The sequence below is a fragment of the Gopherus evgoodei genome, chromosome 17 (assembly GCF_007399415.2).
Source record: "Gopherus evgoodei ecotype Sinaloan lineage chromosome 17, rGopEvg1_v1.p, whole genome shotgun sequence".
Taxonomy (NCBI): domain Eukaryota; kingdom Metazoa; phylum Chordata; order Testudines; family Testudinidae; genus Gopherus; species Gopherus evgoodei.
Genome location: NC_044338.1, coordinates 3,286,521 through 3,306,351, shown reverse-complemented (window position 1 = coordinate 3,306,351; position 19,831 = coordinate 3,286,521). Strand labels below are relative to the sequence as shown.

The following is a 19,831-nucleotide window of genomic DNA, read 5'->3' as shown; positions in this document are numbered from 1 at the left end:
TAAGGCTCTTTGCTCTTGCTAGCTGACAATATGTGGAAGAGGGAAGTCCCTAGGCCTATATAAAATCAAAATCCCTCATCTCTCCAAAAAAATCCTCTAAGTGGCCAGAACCTAGTATGCCATTTACAAACAACCCTTGGATCCACATCTTATACATAATCAAGAGCTTGATGGCTGGGCTCTGCTGCTCACATACACCACCAGAGTGAAGCTAGTGGAAAGTGGTTCTGACATCAGTGGTCCAGGGGAACTGGTCAGAAAAGAAACACCATCCTGAACTTTTGTCACAACTTCAAATCTAACTCTTTGTGAAGGTTCAGATCAAAGGTTCAGTTAAAAGCAAAACAAAAAAGAAACCCCCTCCAACCACCAAACCTTGTAAGAGAGAATAGCTTGTGTTTTCTCTGAACAAATCTCCCCACCCACCCAACTTCAGACATAGAGATGACTCTGCTCCATGATTTCATCCGATGTTCCCTGTTAAAACACTGTTTGTTTTGACATTAGGGAACAGTGGTAAAATACAAGCCAACTGCGTGTCCGCCTCTGGGGGTGCACACATTTGCATAGTTTCCAAGGTTCTCCAGTGCACTTCCAAGCTGCAGCTCCCCAGTAGGCAACCCCAACAAATTCTTTCAGAATAGAGGCACTCTACATTCGTTCCTCCATGTGGAATCATTAGTTCTGGTGCAGCCAGCCAGAAGTTAAAAATGTAGGGTTTGGCCACCTTGGAAGATATTCAATTCTATTGATTACTTTGGCAGTAAAAATCAGTTCCACCCTCCTGCTACGCCTCTCCCTGCTATTCCACTACAGACGGACCATGAGTGTGGGGGAGAGTTCTTCCTTTACATGGAGACGAATGTAGAATGACTTAACTTGAACATTTGGGGTTTGATCACAAAGTGAATTACAGAAACTGTGTCAACTTGAGTCACACCACACCTACCTAGCCTACTGGAGGGTGCATTAATGAATTAACAGCCCCTACTTAGGGAAATTGATCCAGAAGTTAAATACAACACATTTCACTCACAAAGAACATTGCCCCTCTACGGCATACAGGAAGCACCTGCAGCATGTCATGGGAGTGGAAAATGGATAGAGGTATGACTAGATTGCAAATAGGCACATGTATGCTGATCAGCTGTGATGCATCAATCAAGCTGCATGATGCTTAATTCCTTTCTCATCTGAGATCACGGTGGCATAAATCTCCAAGTCCTTCCATAGTGGCATAGTCATGTAAATTGTGAAGGGAAGGGCCAGAGCTCCAGAGAACTGAGAAACCTGATGTTGTTAGTTAATTCAAGTGTAATTTACCACGAACATCTAGCCTCTCATGTTACAATAACCAACTCTCTGCCCTCTCTCAGATTCTGGCTCCTGCCATTGTAACAGGTGATGCATCTTGTTCCCCAAAAAAATCCTGTTCCTTTTCCCCTTCACTCAGACACAGACAAGAGCAGGAAACACCCTTTCATAGCCCATGGGGACATAAGAATGGCCATATCGGGTCAGACCAATGGTCCATTTAGCCCAACATCCTGTCTTCTAACAGTTGCCAGTGCCAGATGCTTCAAAAGGAATGAACAGAATAGTGCAATCAAATGATCCATTTGCTATCATCCAGTCCCAGCTTCTAGCAGTCAGAGGCTTAGGGACACCCAGAGCATGGGGTTGCATCCCTGACCATCTTGGCTAATAGCCATTGCTGGACCTATCCTCCACGAACTTATCTAATTCCTTTTTTAACCCAGATATACTTTTGTCTTCACAGCATCCCCTGGCAATGAGTTCCACAGGTTGACTGTGCGTTGTGTGAAGAAATACTTCCTTTCATTTGTTTTAAACCTCCTGCCTATTCATTGGGTGACCCCTGGTTCTCGTGTTATGTGAAGGGGTAAATAATACTTCACTATTCATTTTCTTCCCACCAGTCATGAGTTTATAGGCCTCTATCATATCCCCACTTAGTCATCTCTTTTCCAAGCTGAATAGCCCCAGTCTTTTAAATCTTTCCTCATATGGAAGGTGTTCCATACCCTTAACCATTTTTGTTGCCTTCTCTGTACCTTTTCTATTTCTAAGATCTTTTCTGAGATGGGATGACAGGAATTGCATACAGTATTCAAGATGTGGGTGCGAACCATGGATTTATGTAGTGCCATTATGATAGTTAGTGTCTTATTATCTATCCCCTTCCTAATGGTTCCTAACATTGTTCGCTTTTTTGACTGCCTCTGCACACTGAGCGGGCGTTTTCAGAGAACTATCCACAGCTCCAAGATCTGTTTCTTGAGTGGTAGCAACTAATTTAGACCCCATCTTTTTGTATGTATAGCTGGGATTATGTTTTCCAATATGCATTTCTTTGTATTTATCAACACTGAATTCCATCTGCCATTTTGTTGCCCAGTTACAAATGGATCTCACAAAACTGGGTAACTCTTTGTAGTCTGCTTTGGACTTAATTATCTAATATACCTGTTGCAGCATCCTGACTGGTGCTGCAGTACCTAGTCTGATGGAACAGATACTAACAAGCCTCCAGTTTTACACTAGGAAGAGCCTGTGGCTCTTAGCTACTCATTCACCACTGAACAGCTGGGTTACAAGTTTGGTGGTCTGGATTAGTTCTTAGTGGGCTTTTGTCAGCAACACAAAACCCCACACAGTTTTGAACAATGGAAAGTCTCTTCTCACGAGAGGCACTAGTATGGAATAACATAGGATGATGTAGGTCATGAAGAAGGAGGCATTGCTGGAGCCCTATGAGGAGCTCAAGGTGGGAAAGACAAAGTGGGAGGAAGCTCCAGGTCACACCTGAGGTGCAGTGACAGTTACAGGGAGGAAGTTTGCCAGTTCATGGCCACAATATGCCTGGTTCTCACTTGTATCCTAACGTCTATCTCTATTTTGCCCTCGACATGTCTAACCTTTACAAATGGTAAAAGTGACCAAAAAACCAAGCAACGCTGAAAAGAAAAGAAGCCTCAGGTGACATTATTTACAGAACAATTTTTAAAAATCTATAATCTACTATAGGTATGGTGGGCGAAAGCTGAAGAGGAGCTAAGCACCTGCAACTCCTTGAGCTTAGCCCCTTCTTATGCTGTGGCTCTTTGCATACAGACAAAGTGCTGTTAAGACTGTGATAGCAGGCACACAAGGAAATCTTAAATTCTTGTTTTACATTGCCCCATCTGATGTCAGTGCATCTCTGACTCCAGGTCTTCAGTGCAAAGCAACAGGAAAAAACTGGGCGCTTCTGATGGCAGCCTGCAGACATTAGAATAGTGACCTAAACAGTTTTGTCAAAGCAGATGACAGGCTGTGCTTACAACAAAGGGTCTTTTGAGTCATAATTCCTTCTAAAACACGAGATAATAAATTACAGACACATAGGTGCAACTGGACTGGGACTGGGAGGGAGAAAGTCTGCATTGAGGGGGACTTTACAGTCATTTTGCCCCTTCCCCCTTACCATACAAAAACTCCCTGCTGCCAATCACAAGCCAGTGGTCTGAATGGCTACACTGGGGAAGATGCCAAGGCAGCCTTGCTCCCAGGGTTCAGCCCCAAACAGAATATAAACTAACACACATAGAACAGAACTAGTTAAAACAAATAAGTAGAACAAACCAAAGGGAATTGTCTGTTTTCAACAGCAGCACCATCTCACAAGCCCTACATTATGAATCTCTCCCTTCCTCCTGAATTAGCTGCCCAGGAGGCCCATATCTCCTGCCTGGAGTGAAAGTCTAAGAAATCTTTAGGGCCCTGTGTTTTCAGGTGGTTATATTTAGAAACAGATGCCTGAAAAGGAACCGCCCTTTCACTGAACTACAGATTTGCAGACTTGAACTTTGCCCCTTCTCCTGTAAGATTTGATCATAGTGCTTTGAAAGGCTGCCCCCAGGAGATTATCTCAACCAGCCCCACATTACTGATGGTGCCATGAAATTGTAAATCTAATTTGAATTTCTTAGATCATAATGGGAAATGGATGGGTTAGCAGGCGTCAGCCAAAGAGGCTCCATCAAGAGAAATGTGCAAACTCTGAACTTTGGTTAAACAAGTCTCTAAATATTAATATTCATTGAACAGCAGAACCCGCAAATGGGCTCCTCTTGCTCCTTCTCACCCGACCTCCTGAGCACACATGACAGTCCACACTGTCTGGGCAATATGACACAACCCACCAGGAACAGGGGAGAATGGAATCTGTGTTCCATTAACACTGACCAAAGGGCCGAATGCCTAAAATTAAAGGCCACCAGGATTCTTCTGCAATTACATAGTGCACCTGCAGAATTCAGAGCCAGTTCCACGCATCGGTTTTCAAAAGGCAGTTTAGAGTCTCAAATGATTTGCAAATTGGATTTAGTAGAATCTGTTACAGGGAAACATGACGAGATTATCTTACCATGCCTCTTTTTAATGTGAAATAATACACTCAAACCTCTTGGATTAAATACAAAAATCCAGAATAACTCGAGGAACAGGTTCATTACAGCAGATGTACCCTTGTTTCTCTCCATACCCTTGGCAGTGAGAGGTCTGCTAGAATTACCCCTGCCTGTGAAGCAGGATGTGATTTATTGCCCTGCACACTTGCATTAACGCAGCCACAAATGTCGACTTCCCCACTCAAAATTGATTCATGGCCGACCGATAGCAGTTTGGAGTTTCCAGCTTTCACACACAGCAATTGCCACACACTTCTCTACTGAGAGGGCAGCTCTCATTCTGGTGTCCTTGCACTGCGGGCCTGGGGCGAACTCCTTGCACAGTGCCAGGAAGGTGGTTTCCCACATTCGAAAGTTCTGTAGCCACTGCTCATCATCCCACACCTGCATGACAAGACGCTCCCACCATTCAGAGCTTGTTTCATGAGCTCCAAAGCGACAGTCTACCCTATGCACCTGCTCTGTGAATGCCTGAAGCAATCTACAGCTGCTCCTATCCGCACTGCACATAAGGTCATGATTTGGAGCTGCTCCCGCTGATGCCCAATTGATTCAGCATTTTCAGGGACTGTTATTCCTTCCAGGACTTTGGGGTGGCTACAGTGTAAATGCTATTTTTTAAATTACCCAGCAGGATAGAAAGTACTGCATACAAGAGCTGCATGGGCATTGATTTTGTCCCTCCAATTAAAAGACTCGTATTTGTTTATAGGATAAAGCCTCTTGTGTGAATGAAGTGAAAATCTGGCTCAGGATATTTAGCTGCATCAGCCAAGCATATTTACACGCTGGCGTCACCACGACAGGGGCTCATGTCAGTAATTAACCTGATTATTTCCAACATGCTACAGTTTGGCTGCTGCATTTAAACAGTAAACAAAAAAAAAAATCTCAAACCTGAGCCCAGCTCTAGAGACTCCAGCTGTGCAACTGGCCATATGGAGAAACTTCATGTGCAGATTCATCCCCAAACATTTGTCTTCAGAATGGGAGGGCTTTAATTCAGGAGAAAATGTGGGATGAAAGGCAGTGTGATCCTGAAACTGAGGGGTATGGAAATATCAAAAATAAGTTAACTCTGTACTCTCCAAGCACTTTTCAAACATTACCAAATCACACAGTCCCCGCTCCCCACAAGGTGGGTCAATATTAGCTGTGAAACTGAGGCTTGGATACATTAAGCAACATAACCAAGGCTACTGAGACCGTCAGTAGCAGAGCTAGAAGTAAAACCCCAGACCTCCTAATTCTCAGTCCTACTTTACCCACGGGATGAAACCTCCTCGCCACACTCAGCACTGACACTCTGCAAAAGGATCCCTTAAACTTCTGCATGGGGAGGAAAAGGCTGTGTGGAGCCACCCCACATATGTGAAACTTTTGCTTCTGCAGTCAGAGAAGCAGAAAAAGAACCTGAGATTTCATTCACTCCTCAGGCAGCAATATCACAAAGTAGTGTCTCCAGACAGATTTTATACCGGTATGATGATTTAGGTTAAAAACATCACACCCAAGCGAAATAGTTATCACAGTGCCTAGTGGGGATAGCTTATAGTTTACCCCCCTTCTCAGATGGGAATAGTTGTACTGGTATAAAGCACCTCTATAAGAAGTGGGAGGGGTGTACAGCTTGAACTATACTGGGAAGGTCAAAGTGGTATAACTTTGTTTGCAGATAAGCCCATAAAACAGCAGCGTTTTTAAATCAGCAGGCTGTGAAGAGACAACTGGGCCAGCACACCCTAGTCTCAGGTTGCCACATCCAGGTTTTGGCAGGAGAGTGCAGCTTTTACTTCTTCCTAATCTAGGGACTTAGCTCGAACCCTTCATATAGGAAATGGATTCACATTTGAGATTTAAATCTATTTGGTTTTTGTTCCACAATTGCCTTCAGTCAGTTCACATTAGCTAGAAGTAGTTTTGCTAGTGAGCTTTAGCACACAGAATCACAGTGCTCCGGGAATCTAGACCTTTCTAAAGTGCTTGTAAACAATCTGCAGTAACAGATGGGATTTACCCTCCTCTTATCTCTGTAAAGGGCACATTTCCAAAGGCGGCCTGTAAACTTGCACATCTACTTCTCTGTGTTACTGTCAGATTACAGAATGCCTGTGCTTAACTAGCTCTAATGATTAATTATATATTTAGTCAGGGGATTTGGTATCGCTTCTCTGATAGAGAGAGGTCAACACAATTCAGAGGTTTATCAAAAAGACTTCATGCCCCTTATTGACATAAAAAGATAAAAGTAAAAAAGAAAAGAATCAATACATCATTCAAAAGCAGTCCGAGTGCATCTGGGAAGTCAGAATGCAATAGGCTCTGTCTTCAGCTGGGACAGAACACAGCTTTGCAGGGATTCCCATGGCCACCAAAGACAGTTCTCAAGACTGTATCACTAAGGTGTGTTATATTAGTGCTGGAAAAAGGTGCTGGATTGTTGCTCTGGTGAGCAAAGTCCTATATTAGGCACAAAACAGGAACAGGATGCTCAGTGTGCCTCAGCCTTGATTTGGAGGGTTGATTCAGTCTCTCCTTGGCCTCTTTGATGAGACTGCCAACTTGGGTGCTAGCTAATGTCATTCATGATGGTGGGGTTTTGATGCACGCAGCTGTTCACTAGAATACAGTCACAGACCAGACATGGACAAAGTAATATCAGTGCAAAGTGCTTAGTTGGACTGGAGAAAGGTTTAGACCATTATTTGACTAAAAAGAAAAGCAGCTGTTACACTTCTCATGATAAAGCTTTACAAAGGGATGACAGCCCTCCTGCTTCAGGACACAAACCACTAACTTCCTTGGGCTAGCAAGAAACTTCCATCATCATGGGCATGTTAGTATAGAACTGACAATTACGGTGTGGAGGGAGAGGAGGTTGGACCTTTCTGTAAGGCATATGGAGCTGGCTGGCTACTGTCAGAATACTGGACTAGATGGACCATATATATATCTGATCCTATCTCCCTGTTCCATGGTTCTAACAGGCCACTAACTCATTTCATATACTAGATGATCACTTTTGATCACCACTGCCTAGGACTGGATTTGAATTGGAAACCAAAGGGTAAAGGCTCCATATCCCACTGACAGACTCAATCAGTCCGCTGTTGCAATACTTTCTTGACAAACAGCAAATACTGGCACAGGCTCTATTTCTCTCTCCAAGCTTTTGCACCCTTATTGTACGTACATTGCATTTTATAATCCTGAATTGCTGGCTTCTTGCATGTTCTGAAACATGGGCTTTGAGGCAGCTGGCAAGCAGAGCACTGAACAGATGCACTTAATGCTTTGGAAAGTAAAATGAAATGTAATCTACTTCAAATTTCTGTCTCATTCTAAGATGGAGTAGCCCTTGGAAGACTTCCGGGCGTATTTAGACAGTTTGCTGAGATATTGTGTATGGAAGGCACTATTATAAATAAGCATTATAGAGTAGATTGTCATTGAATGACTCAGTGTTGGAGACCTTTTCACACCAGCACTTACTGGAACTGAAGGCGAGTTCAACCCAAACAGAAATAAAGAAATTTCCATCCAGAATAAGGGCTGGTATCATATTTCTAGAAGAAAAATGTTTTTGAAGGGTGAAGGGTCCATCTCCAGCATGCATCAGGCAAATATCATTCTGGGTGTATTAACAGGAGACAGGAGGTCATTGCTCTGCTCTGTTCAGCCCCGATGAGTCCTCAGCTGAAATACTGTGTTCAGTATTGGCGCCACACTAAGCAAGATGCAGATGGATTGGAGAGAATCCAGAGGAAAGCAACAAAATTATAAAAAGGTTCAGAAAACATGATCATTGAGAAAAGATTTAAAAACTGGGCATGTTTACTCTTCAGAAAAGGGGGGGGGGGACTTGATAAATCTTCAAATATGTTAAGGACTGTTATAGAGAAGATGGTGATCAATTGCTCTCCATATCCACAGAAGGTAGGACAAATAATAACTGGCTTAGAGGGGATTTAGCTTAGATATTAGGATAAACTTTCTAACTATAAGGATAGTTAAGCACTGGAATAGGTTACTAATACAGGTTGTAGAATCCCCATCACTGGAAGCGTTTAAGAACAAGTTAGACCAGGGGTAGGTAACTTGTGGTGTGTGTGCCGAAGGTGGTACGCGAGCTGATTTTCAATGGCACTCTCATTGCCTGGGTCCTGGTCACCGGTCCGGGGGGGCTCTGCATTTTAATTTAATTTTAAATGAAGCTTCTTACACATTTTAAAAACCTTATTTACTTTACATACAACAATAGTTTAGTTATATATTATAGACTTATAGAAAGAGAGCTTCTAAAAATGTTAAAATGTATGACTGGCATGTGAAACCTTAAATTAGAGTGAATAAATGAAGACTCAGCACAGCACTTCTGAAAGGTTGCTGACCCCTGGGTTAGACGAATACCTTTCAGGATGGTCTAGGTTTACCTGGTCCTACCTCAGTGCCGGGGGGTAGACTAGATTGCCTCTTGCTGTCCCTTCTAGCCCTACATTTCTATCATTCTATGCTCAATATACTCCCAAGTCCCTTCCCAAGTCACAGCTCTAAGATTATTTCTGTCTCAAGCAAAGGCAGCCTCAAGAGCCATTCTCCAGAACTTTGAGACAAAATTGGTAAGAACTAGAGTGAACATCTGGCTTTTCATGCTTGGCTAATTTGGAATAACCAAGTAGAAGACAATACAACTCTCTGAGACTGTTGTCCCATAAACAGCTCCTACAAACTCCTAACTGTATTTTCTGAAACGTGCATAATGTTTCTGGAATTCTTGTTACCTACTTCATGATCAAATGACTCTGTAAACCAAGGGAAGGGAAGCCAATCGTTCTGTTATAGCTTTGTTCAGACCTGTAAGAACATTTTATAAGGAAAGAGATCGAAGGAGATCCTGTGCCTGATCCAATCTACTTCCTTTGCAAAAGTGATCTACTTGTCCAGCCATACTGAAGATCACAATGAACATACTTTGGTTGTAGTTTGTGTGTGCTGCTGACAGCCTTCAAGATGATATTGAATCTGGCTGAAGAAGCGGTGCTCATTCTGAAGCCAATAAACGAATACCTGTGACCCCTATGTAGTCCCTCAAACTGGTGCCACTGCTGCTGGGAATGACTGGGCTTCTGATGAAAGTGCCCTCTGTCTCTAACCATGACCACATGGATTGAGATCCATGGTCAGGGAGCAGACGTAATGCAACAGCCTGGAGGTGCAGAGAGGGAACTTATATCGGACTGAGATTTTAAAATGTTCAGAGAGTTTACAGCTCTAATTTCTATCTCACCTGTGGCAGTTGCAGGATGCCCTGGTTCCCAATCAGTGGCCCTCCGAACAGAAAGGAATCTCAGGAGATTTGCAAAGATGAGGCCATAATAAAGATATTGGCTCTTCAAGAAATGTTCTTATGGAACCCATTACAAGTTTGTTGGAAAGAGTCCAAGAGCTACTGTCCTACCATTCTGGGGATAATGGGTTCAGCTTCATAAAACTCTCCTCATGCTGATTCCCCACCCTCCACCTCCAAAGAAAGAAAAAGAAAAAAAAAAAAGCTGCTTAGTGGCCGGAAACAAGAATGGGAAAACCAAGCAGTTCTTTTAAGCAGTCTATATTCACTAACTTGGTACCATTTCCATTGTTACTAAACAGAGTGCTTATCCTACCTGACTGGTGAAACTAACATACCCATACTAGGGAGGACGTGTGTGGCAGAAGCAATATAGATAGCATCATTTTTAATGACCCAGGGATAAGTGCCTCTTGATGTCCTATGTTCTCATAATACAACTCTGGCTGGTAATAGATTTAATCTGGAGAGATTTGGCCCCTTGACAGATGGTCTCCACAGAGAGTAAACAGAACTGGAGCACTTAAATAACACCACAGCCACTAATGATATGATTATGGAGGGTGATAATGCAACAAAAAGGACTCTAAGCAGCTGCAGGGAGTTAAGACTCAGAGGAACAGAACCTATTACTCCACAACTAGAAAGAGGCACCCAAGTTTCAACTTCCTGATGTTGCTATGATGCATAATTTTTTTTAAACAGATGAAAAAGCCCAGAACAGAAAAAACTGTTTTGACAGAAATAGTTTCCTCTGAGCAATCACTTACAGTCTAGAGGATTTATGGTAATTGGATTTTAGACCTACGTAAGCAGTTATCAGATCTGGTCATCTTGTCACCTCCCATTGCAGATCATGTCGTCAACAAGCTAGGAGAGTTGAAGGGACATTCGATGTGTGTGCACACATGCACGGTTAGAGGTCACATGAGAGTGCCTGGGTTCATCTAAGAGACATGACAACTTTGAAAGGGTATGTGTGCCTGATACTGATGTTAATTTTAAAAATATATTTCAGCTGCAGAAGGATGCCTTGACAAAAGCCCCTTCCACTCCCTATTTTCATCCACACGCTTTAGTTCAATATAATTCTGTTTTGTTGTTGAGATTAACACTCCCCACCCCGCAAAAAACAACAGCCCAGCCACAGAGGAATAACTGTTTGAAACCGTTGCCCTAAATGCCAAACAACTATGACGAACTCAGAAAGAGATTTGTCTATAGAATTGCCTAGGCAGGGCAAGGAATTGTTATGCCCTATCAGTCAGGTCGAGGCAGGATTGCTTCCTATTGGGCATTTATTCATGTTTCATCCAGTCTAGTTGTAAGTGTCCCTAGCAAGGACACATCCACTTCATATGAGAGATTATTCCACAGCATAATAGAACTCATTGTCAGGTATTTTTTTCTGGTTATTAAACCTAATTTTCCCCTTTATTTAATTTTATCACTCCTAATTACATGCCTCTAAATAATTTCTCTTCTTCTTTAATGTTTACCACCTTTGACTATCAGATCACTGCTTAGATACCACAGTGATATCTACTTTAGAAATACCATAGACAGATCAGAGACAGATAGTTTTTATTTATGCTTTTTGCTTAGCTAAGCTATAAACTCTTGCAGTCCTTCCTTATAAAATAAACCCTTCCAGGTCACTAATCATTTTTGTTACTCTTCTCTCAGCTTCCTCCAGGGTCTCTCTCCCCATGGGTATTGACATCTCCTCCTGTGAAGGATGCTAGAGATCAAAGTAAGGGGAATGTTCTCACTGAACAACGGGGGTGGGTGGGTGGGGAACAGGACAGGACAGGAGTAGGCTGTACTTTTCCATTAATAGTAGAAGGGGTGTTTACCCCCTTGGTATAAAAACATTCTAAAAAGATGAGGTCTTATTCAGATATCCCTGGGACTCATCCCCAGCCATTCTCCCAGCCAATCGATCCAGCTTCAGTGCAGGATCTGGGGCATGAGTGGTAGCTGGTACTGGTCTACACCATCAATATCAGCTCAAATTGTTTGATCAAATCTAATCTCCCTGTAATTTAAACAGGAAGGCGTTCCCTCCCCAAGACAAGTAACTCAAATTAGGAATTGTCCAACAGACACAGAGTTTAAGAGGTAGCATGCTCAGCTATTGAAAATGGAGTGGGGCAGTCAGGTGGGAGGTCTACTAGTCTGTAGTTCCTTTTAGTAGTCAACTGACTGATGGGGTTTGAGTTGGGCTGCACTCAGTCCTTCTTGATGGAGGTTAAGGCCTGGAATCCTGGGCTTCATGGCAGGGAAAACACGGTGGGAAGTCACCATGACTGATGATGTGAACTGAGGCACAGGCATTATGTGAAGGGAAGACACAAAGTGGCCATGCATATTAACGTGGTTCTTCACAAAAGCCTTCTTCATTGTGTCATTCCCCGCCAAGGGCAGCAACCAAATCAGGAGGGAGGATGGCATTCTCCAACTCATTCCAGTTCTTCATACTTGGGAATCATAAAAAGACTCCATGTGGAGCTTAATATCAGCCAGGCCATGGGAGGCCAGGACTCATGGGGAAGCAAAGTTCAAGAAGCTCAGAGAATACACTGTACAGGGAAATTGGGAGTGAGACTGAGGAAGACAGCCAAAAGAAACTGTCTCCAAGTAGGGCAGTGTGGGGAAGAAGAGCATGAAGTGAGGAGAAGAGCAAAATCCACATAATAAACCAATGTGCTCCTCTCCCATCTGTTCATTCCCCTTTAAGACCATGCTCTGAAAACCTTCCCTATGGATGATAAACCCCACTGGCAGCCTCCCAGTCAGAGCCCCTCCTGGTTCTCTTGGAGCATACAGGCAATGTGACTGCCTTTTCTAAAAACTACCTCAGGCAAATCACTTTGCTTCAGCAACGACAGTAACAGAAGGTGGGACATATATACAAGAGCCTCACCAGAGCACAGGCTAAAAATGTCCTACAGTTCCCTTTGAAACTCCATTTGTGCAACCAGGTCAGTAGCGGGATCACTCCAGTGGCTGTAAATAAACTCAAGGCTTTCACTGTCTTTTGAACCATGAATATTTTTCCTCCAGAGACTAATTCCAAAAGGAACAACAACATACAGACCCAGACTGCCCTGCATGCCTCATGTGTGGCCTGCTATCCAATAACCTATTTTAACCCCACTTCTTGGGTTCAGGGTAAAAACACAGGACTTTTCCGTTTCTTTTCTTGTAGCATGGGAGTTCTGGCTCTCTTGGTACTGGGCTGGTACCTGTAGAGTCTGAGCTAGTCCATACACTGGCAAAGGCATGTTAGTGCCTCTAAAAGCACCAGAATTATTCTGAGGTAGGAGTAAGAGGATGACATTAAGGAAAAGAAAATATTGGCTGACAATCTGGGAAAGCTTCTAGCAGCAAGCTCCAGTTTGGGAAGTGTCACAAACAGCGCTGAATGATGCCCAAAAGAGTATCAGCAGGTACTGCCATGTTTTAGACTCTTCAGCAGAAATTGGAGGGAAGCTGTGACATCACAGCTACACAAACTGTGTGGTATGGATGTGAAACGTGGGCACGAGGAAGGCTGAGGGGCACCAGATTGACATTTTTGATTCTTGTAGTCTTCGTCAGCTGCTCCATAACAAGTGGCAAGACAACATCAGGAATCGAGCAATCACCTCCATCAGCGCTGGTTCGGTTTCAGCAACTTTCTTGGTATGGACATATCATTAGAATGGAAGACCAACAAACGACTGTTGATCACATGGGCATCAAAAGCTTTGGTGGCATGACAAAATTGTTAGTGATTAACATAAACTGAATATACAACCGGACCCCTACCTGAAACACTTTGCTAGAGATTGATGAAGATGATGATGGGGTAAACAAGTGCCAACAAATTGGGAAGAGTCTCTCAAGAGAAATGGTGGAAGCCCATCACATGGGACATTTAAAAGATTCGACAACATCCTAGGGAACAATCCTGCACTGGCTGAAGGGGATGGGCTTGTTGACTTAACAGATCTTTTCCCACCCCAACTTCTACTTCATATCGCATCTGCTGAGGACTGGATGGAAAAGTCAAACTCTGAGACCTAGAGATTTTCAGAAGGCCAGAGGGCAATGAAGTACAGCTATATTTACAGTCCTGCACAGAACACACAGCTATATGGGAAGGCAGCATGGCATATTGGATTGAGGCGAGGACCACAAACTTGGAAGACCTGAATTCAAATCCTGGCTCTACCACTCTGGACACACATCCTTAGGCCAATCACTCAATCTTTCTGCTTCAGTTTGACCCTATGCAAAATGAGAGCAGTAATAATGTATCTATTTCATAAGGAGGATGGGCAAATGATTAACGTAAGTAGCTGATGGGAGGATGAATCAGTTCATGTAAGTAGCCCGGTGAATGAGCCTGCACTACCAGACAACTATTAAACGGTCTCCAAATCAATTTGCTTCAAAGGGAAAAGCTACTGTCTTTCTGCTAAGGTGCTGGCTCCAGCAGATAAAGTTTCATAAAGGAGCTAGTTGCGGAGAGAAAAAAAACTGTTTATTTAAAAATATGTGTTTTGTTGTTTATGAAAGTTTTGCTCCAGGGCATGGATCATTTGGCAATAAATCCTTTTGTCTTCTATCCTAAGTAACAAACAAATATTATTCTTACGAACGAAAAATGTCAACATTACAGAGTAGAGTATCTCACACGCACAGAGTGTACAGACAACAATTCATCTTGTTCTAAATGCCTACTACAGTCCAAAAGTTCAGCTAGAAGCACAGCCACAGCCCTGGCTTGTCTCTGTCAAACACAAACCACAGCTACCCAAGTGCTCTTGCTTGGGACAAAGCTTTGTCATCATGCCCCACTTCTGAAACGTTAAGAGCAATGACGCAATAGCAGTAGGTCAGAACCAGCTGCTAAGCTTTAATGCCTTCATGGCATAATTCTCTAATATTGGAAGCAAATGCTGATAATGACACAGAAAGCATGGAAGTAAACATGGCATTCTCTGCTCAGCAAGTCAATTCCTTGGCCTTGCTCTCACTTGGACAGAAGTGACAAGTCTGTCCTCATTTTCTTTCAGTACTAGTATTAGCTTGGGTTTTGCACACAACTCCAATTGTTACATAAGAGGAGACATGTTGCGACGTATGATGAAGTTCCCTAGTTTGTGGAAGTTAACATCCCACATAAACCCGGGTATTCCAAGCTGGAATTTTTCTGTAATGGCAAAGAGAAAGAATGTGATAAGGAACTAGAATGTGCCACAGTTTATAAAGTGATTACAAATGGCAGTGGATAGAATAGTTTAGCAGGGTACGTCTCCACTGCACGCTCCTGACGGGGCATGTAGAGTACCTGAGCTGCATGCCCCCCAAACACAGCAGATCTGAGGCACTGCTTAGGCAAGAAGGGTAAAGACAGGCTTGAATCCTATGGGTATGTAACCTACACACGGTTCTCTAAATACCCAAGCAGTGCCTCTTTTGTCTACATACCTGATTTTAGCAGTGCAGAATTCTGTTGCCTCTCCACTGCCGGAGCCTTTCTCTGCCACAGGGAAGTCTCTGGAATTGGACAGGCAGTGGGAAAAAGCTCCAGTGAAAGGCTCTGGCACTGAGGGAGCTATACCTATCTCCTAGAACTGGAAGGGACCCCAAAGGTCATCGAGTCCAGGCCCCTGACTTCACTAGCAGGACCAAGTACTGATTTTGTCCTAGATCCCTAAGTGGCCCCCTCAAGGGATGAACTCACAATGCTGGGTTTAGCAGGCCAATGCTCAAACCACTGAGCTATCCCTGCTGCCAGAGCCTTTCCCTGATGTGTCCCCCAACCAGAGCCTTTCGCTGATGTGTGTAGCTACACACTGCAGTGTGGCTGCAGCTTGTGTTTCATGGCAAGTAGTTACACATACCATACACATCACTGCCAGTAGTATGCAGTGTAGACATAACCACAGATTCATAGATTCCAAGGCCAGAAGGGACCACTGTGATAATCTAATCTGACGACCTGTACAACATAGGCCAGAAAACTTCCCCCAAACAACTCCTAGAGCAGATCTTTAAGAAAAAAACAGCTGATCTTGATTTAAAAAATGTCCAGTAATGGAGAAATTGTTCCAGTGGTTAGTTACCTTCACTGTTAATAACTGATATCTTGTTTCTAGTCTGAATTTGGCTAGCTTCAGCTTCCAGCCATTGGATCATGTTATACCTTTGTCTGCTAGACTGAAGAACCCATTATCAGATATTTGTTCCTCATGCAGGTACTTACTGTGATCAAATTGCTTCTTAATCTTCTCTTTGTTAAGGTAAGAAGATTGAGTTCCTTGAGGCTCTCACTAGAAGGCACGTTTTCCAATGCTTTAAATCATTCTTATGGCTCTTCTCTAAACACTCTCCAATTTTTCTTGAATTGTGGACACCAGAACTGGATACAGTATTCCAGGAGCTATTGTATTCACGGCAAATACAGAGGTAAAATAACCTCTTTGCTCCTACCTGAGATTCCCGTTTATGCATCCCAGGATTGGATTATCCCTTTTGGCCACAGTGTCAAACAGGGAGCTCATGTTCACCTGATTATCCACCACAACCCCTACATCTGTTTCAGAATCACTGCTTCCCAGGATAGTGTCCTCCAACCTGTAAAGTATGGCCTACATTCTTTTTTCCTAGATGCATATATTTACATTTAGCTGCATTAAAATGCATATTGCTTGCTGTGCCCAGCTTACTAAGCAATCCAAATCGCTTTCTATCAGTCCTCTTTGTTATTTACTACTCCCCAAATTTTTGTGTCATCTGCAAACTTTATCAGCAATGATTTTATGTTTTCTTCCAGGTCATTGATAAAATGTCAAATAGTGTAAGGCCAAGAACTAATCCCTGTGGGACCCCACTAGAAGCACACACGTTTTCTGATTGTTCCCTATTTACAATTACATTTTGAAACCTACCAATTAACCAGCTTTTAATCTATTTAATATGTGCCATGTTAGTTTTATTTCATTCTAGTTTTTTTAATCAAAATGTCATGCATTATCAAGTCAACTACTTTACCAAAGTCCAAGTAAATTATATTAACACTATTACCTTTATCAACCAATTTTATAATCTCATCAAAAACAGATATCAAATTGCATGCATCCAATGAAGTGGGTATTCACCCATGAAAGCTCATGTTCCAATACGTCTGTAAGTCTATAAGGTGCCACAGGACTCTTTGCTGCTTTTACAGATATCAAATTAGTTTGACACGAACTATTTTCTATAAACCCATGTTGATTGGCATTAATTATATTATCCTCCTTTAATTTTTTATTAATCAAGTTCTGTATCAGCTTCTCTATTATCTTGCCTGGAATCGATGTCAGACAGACAAGCCTAAATTACCCAGATCATCTCATTTACCTTTTAAAATAGTTCCTAAGCTACATGGTATTCAGGGTAATTAAAAAACATCTTACATTTCTAGAGCATCTTTCATCCCGAAGTGCTTCACTGGCTACACACAGAGACAATATCTGCAGCCACCCAATCAATAAATGGCAGCAGCCAATCTGAGCATAGCACACTGCATAGCATAGGAAGAGGGGAAATTCTGGGTAGGATGGGAGGGCAAATCCCTACTTCTGTATCACAACATTGCCATGGTATCCAACCAGAACAGACAGGCCTTCAGCTTGTAAGGTCTCATCAGAAAGAGCCTCACATAACCAATACAAACAGCATTTGCAAGATGATTCATGGACATGGTGCATTTCAGCAATGAGGTGATGGCTCTAGACCAGTGTGAATATACCCGGGAACCTGCATGGACAGAACCTTGGCCATCCAGTTGAAGCTTTCTGTTCATACTGTCTTTATAGAACATGTTTTAGAAACTCAGAATTGGCAGCTACCTGGACAATCGCTGCACAAGTTGTGTTTCATTCAAAATAAGCTCGCTGCTGCTGTACAGTTAGTACTACATTGCACTTTACACAACACTCAAGGGAAAGACAGCAGTCCTTTGGGATTCATTCCATTATCAGCCTTTTATCCAGCTCCCTCAGAAACACGTAAGTATCAGGATCAAAGCTTTCAAGTCCATTCTCTCTATATTTGTTTGAGTCAATAACAGGACTGTTGGGCATAAAGCCAATTATAATATGACATAGCAACACTTCCTCCAGTGCTACTGAGTTTTTGCTGACCACAGTCAAGAGGAAAATTACTGGGGCCATCAGGGAGACAGTAGGACCCTCTTGATCAAGGCCACCCTGGGCAATGTCTTTTTGGTTTCATAGAACGGTCATAAGAAGTGGCATCTTCTGAGAGCTCATAGAGGAAATCCAAGGAAAAGACCTTAAGATGGCGTTTGAGACTTATGCCCTCAGCTTAAAGCTGCAGCTCACACACCCTCTACTGCTGACCTTCAGTGACATTTGGATGAAGCAAATATTTCAGCATATGATGGAAAGTAAACGGAGTCACTTAACCCAAAGGTAACTTTGGGGACTTGAGGGTTAGAGAGAGTGGTAGATAAGAAGGTGGATGGAAAATACCCAGTGTGAGGAGACATCAGTGAAAAATCTGCATACATTTCCTTGAAATGATAGCTGCTCACAGTACGAGCCAATGAAAAATTAAACACGTGTCTTCTTACCGGGTAACCTTCAGTCTTTTTCTGACACCACTTCAGCAGTGCATTCCTCTTGGAGCCACCATACTCTCGGGCCAGGGCTGCTAATGGGTCCTTTCTCTCCACACTAATTGGAGGAGGGAAAGGAAGTAAATATGTTTTATCCAGCTCCTCTCTTTCACTTTAGACATTACATGCACATGATAAACCTGGGTAGCACAATACATTCTCAGTGAGAGAATGCAAACAACTTCTTACAATTGCCCCAAAAGATATTCCATATGTGTGTTTAGAGCTGAGACACAAATTAATTTGGGATCACTGGATATAAACTGAAACAAAGTCTATGATAAAAACGTATTTAGGAAGCATTCAGTAGAACATATCTAAAGGAATGCATATCTTTGATTTACTTTTTCTACAGCTGCAATCATCATCCTTCACTCCCTTTCACCTCCCTCTTCAGACAGCAAAAGGCAAATTTTCAATGAACCTCTATCAATGCACCTCTAAAACCGGGGCTTTAGCGTAAACCATGGATAAAACAATGAAGAGTCCTGCAATGCTACACCCATATATTTGACACATGGATAGAAGTTACCTAATTATTCTGGAGTAGCAAATTCATTCCCAACTGCAGAATTAAGTCTAAAATGAGAAAATCTTTACACATTTTTCTGCACTGGTGCTAGCTACCATGGAAACCGTATTGCAGACAAGGCAAAGGCACAGAGCAGGGTGGAAACACTTGCATGTGTCTGCCCTAAAACCTTCCACTATTAACAGCACTTGCAGAAAAAATGTATACATTTCTCCAGTGCAGACGTACAATATGGGCCAGAATTAATACTTTGGTTTTCTCTCATATCTCAAACTCTCTCTGTTAGATTTCATTTACAGCTACAACCAAAGCTGCACCACAACAATAGTGCCTGATCACTGATTGTGCTTGTACCAATACTGGTATATAACGGTGAGTGCCACTGTGGATTCCTGTTCCTTAACAATAAACATCAGTGCCAGTCCTCAATTTGTCATCCCTGCCCACTTCCCGTATGGGAGACCCACAGAGACTGGGAACCATGGAATTAAACAGTCATCAGGTTGCCAACTAAAATGGTGGCTCAGCCCAGTGCATTGCTTTTTTTCACTGAGTGGGTACCTGAGTTTGCTGGGGGGTTTCAGGCTGCTTGGGCTGGAGGTCAGCATCCTGCTGCTGAAGGCCATTGAGGGGGGTTTGCTCAGAGACTCCAGGGAAGGGCTCTTGCGGAGGTAATGGTCTGGTTTCAGGTCCTCACTTCTCCCTTTTAGAAGGTCTGTGGGAACAGAAAAAGCCATCAGTCTCTGGGCCTGTGGAATCTGATTAATCACTGCCCTACCAAGCAGCACACAACAATATGT

At 42.8% G+C, this 19,831-nt stretch overlaps 1 protein-coding gene across 4 annotated transcripts in view; it reads right to left on the bottom strand.

The window, feature by feature from the left end:
* The window catches only part of SPECC1 (sperm antigen with calponin homology and coiled-coil domains 1), a 160,978-nt gene that overhangs the window by 21,376 nt on the left and 119,771 nt on the right, over positions 1–19,831 (bottom strand). For all 4 annotated transcript variants that reach the window (XM_030537135.1, XM_030537132.1, XM_030537133.1 and 1 more), the window contains 2 exons: positions 19,593–19,746; positions 18,455–18,557 (listed from right to left, as the gene is read on the bottom strand). In XM_030537135.1, the coding sequence (XP_030392995.1) occupies positions 18,455–18,557; positions 19,593–19,746 (257 nt within the window). The remainder of the gene's footprint in view (positions 1–18,454; positions 18,558–19,592; positions 19,747–19,831) is intronic.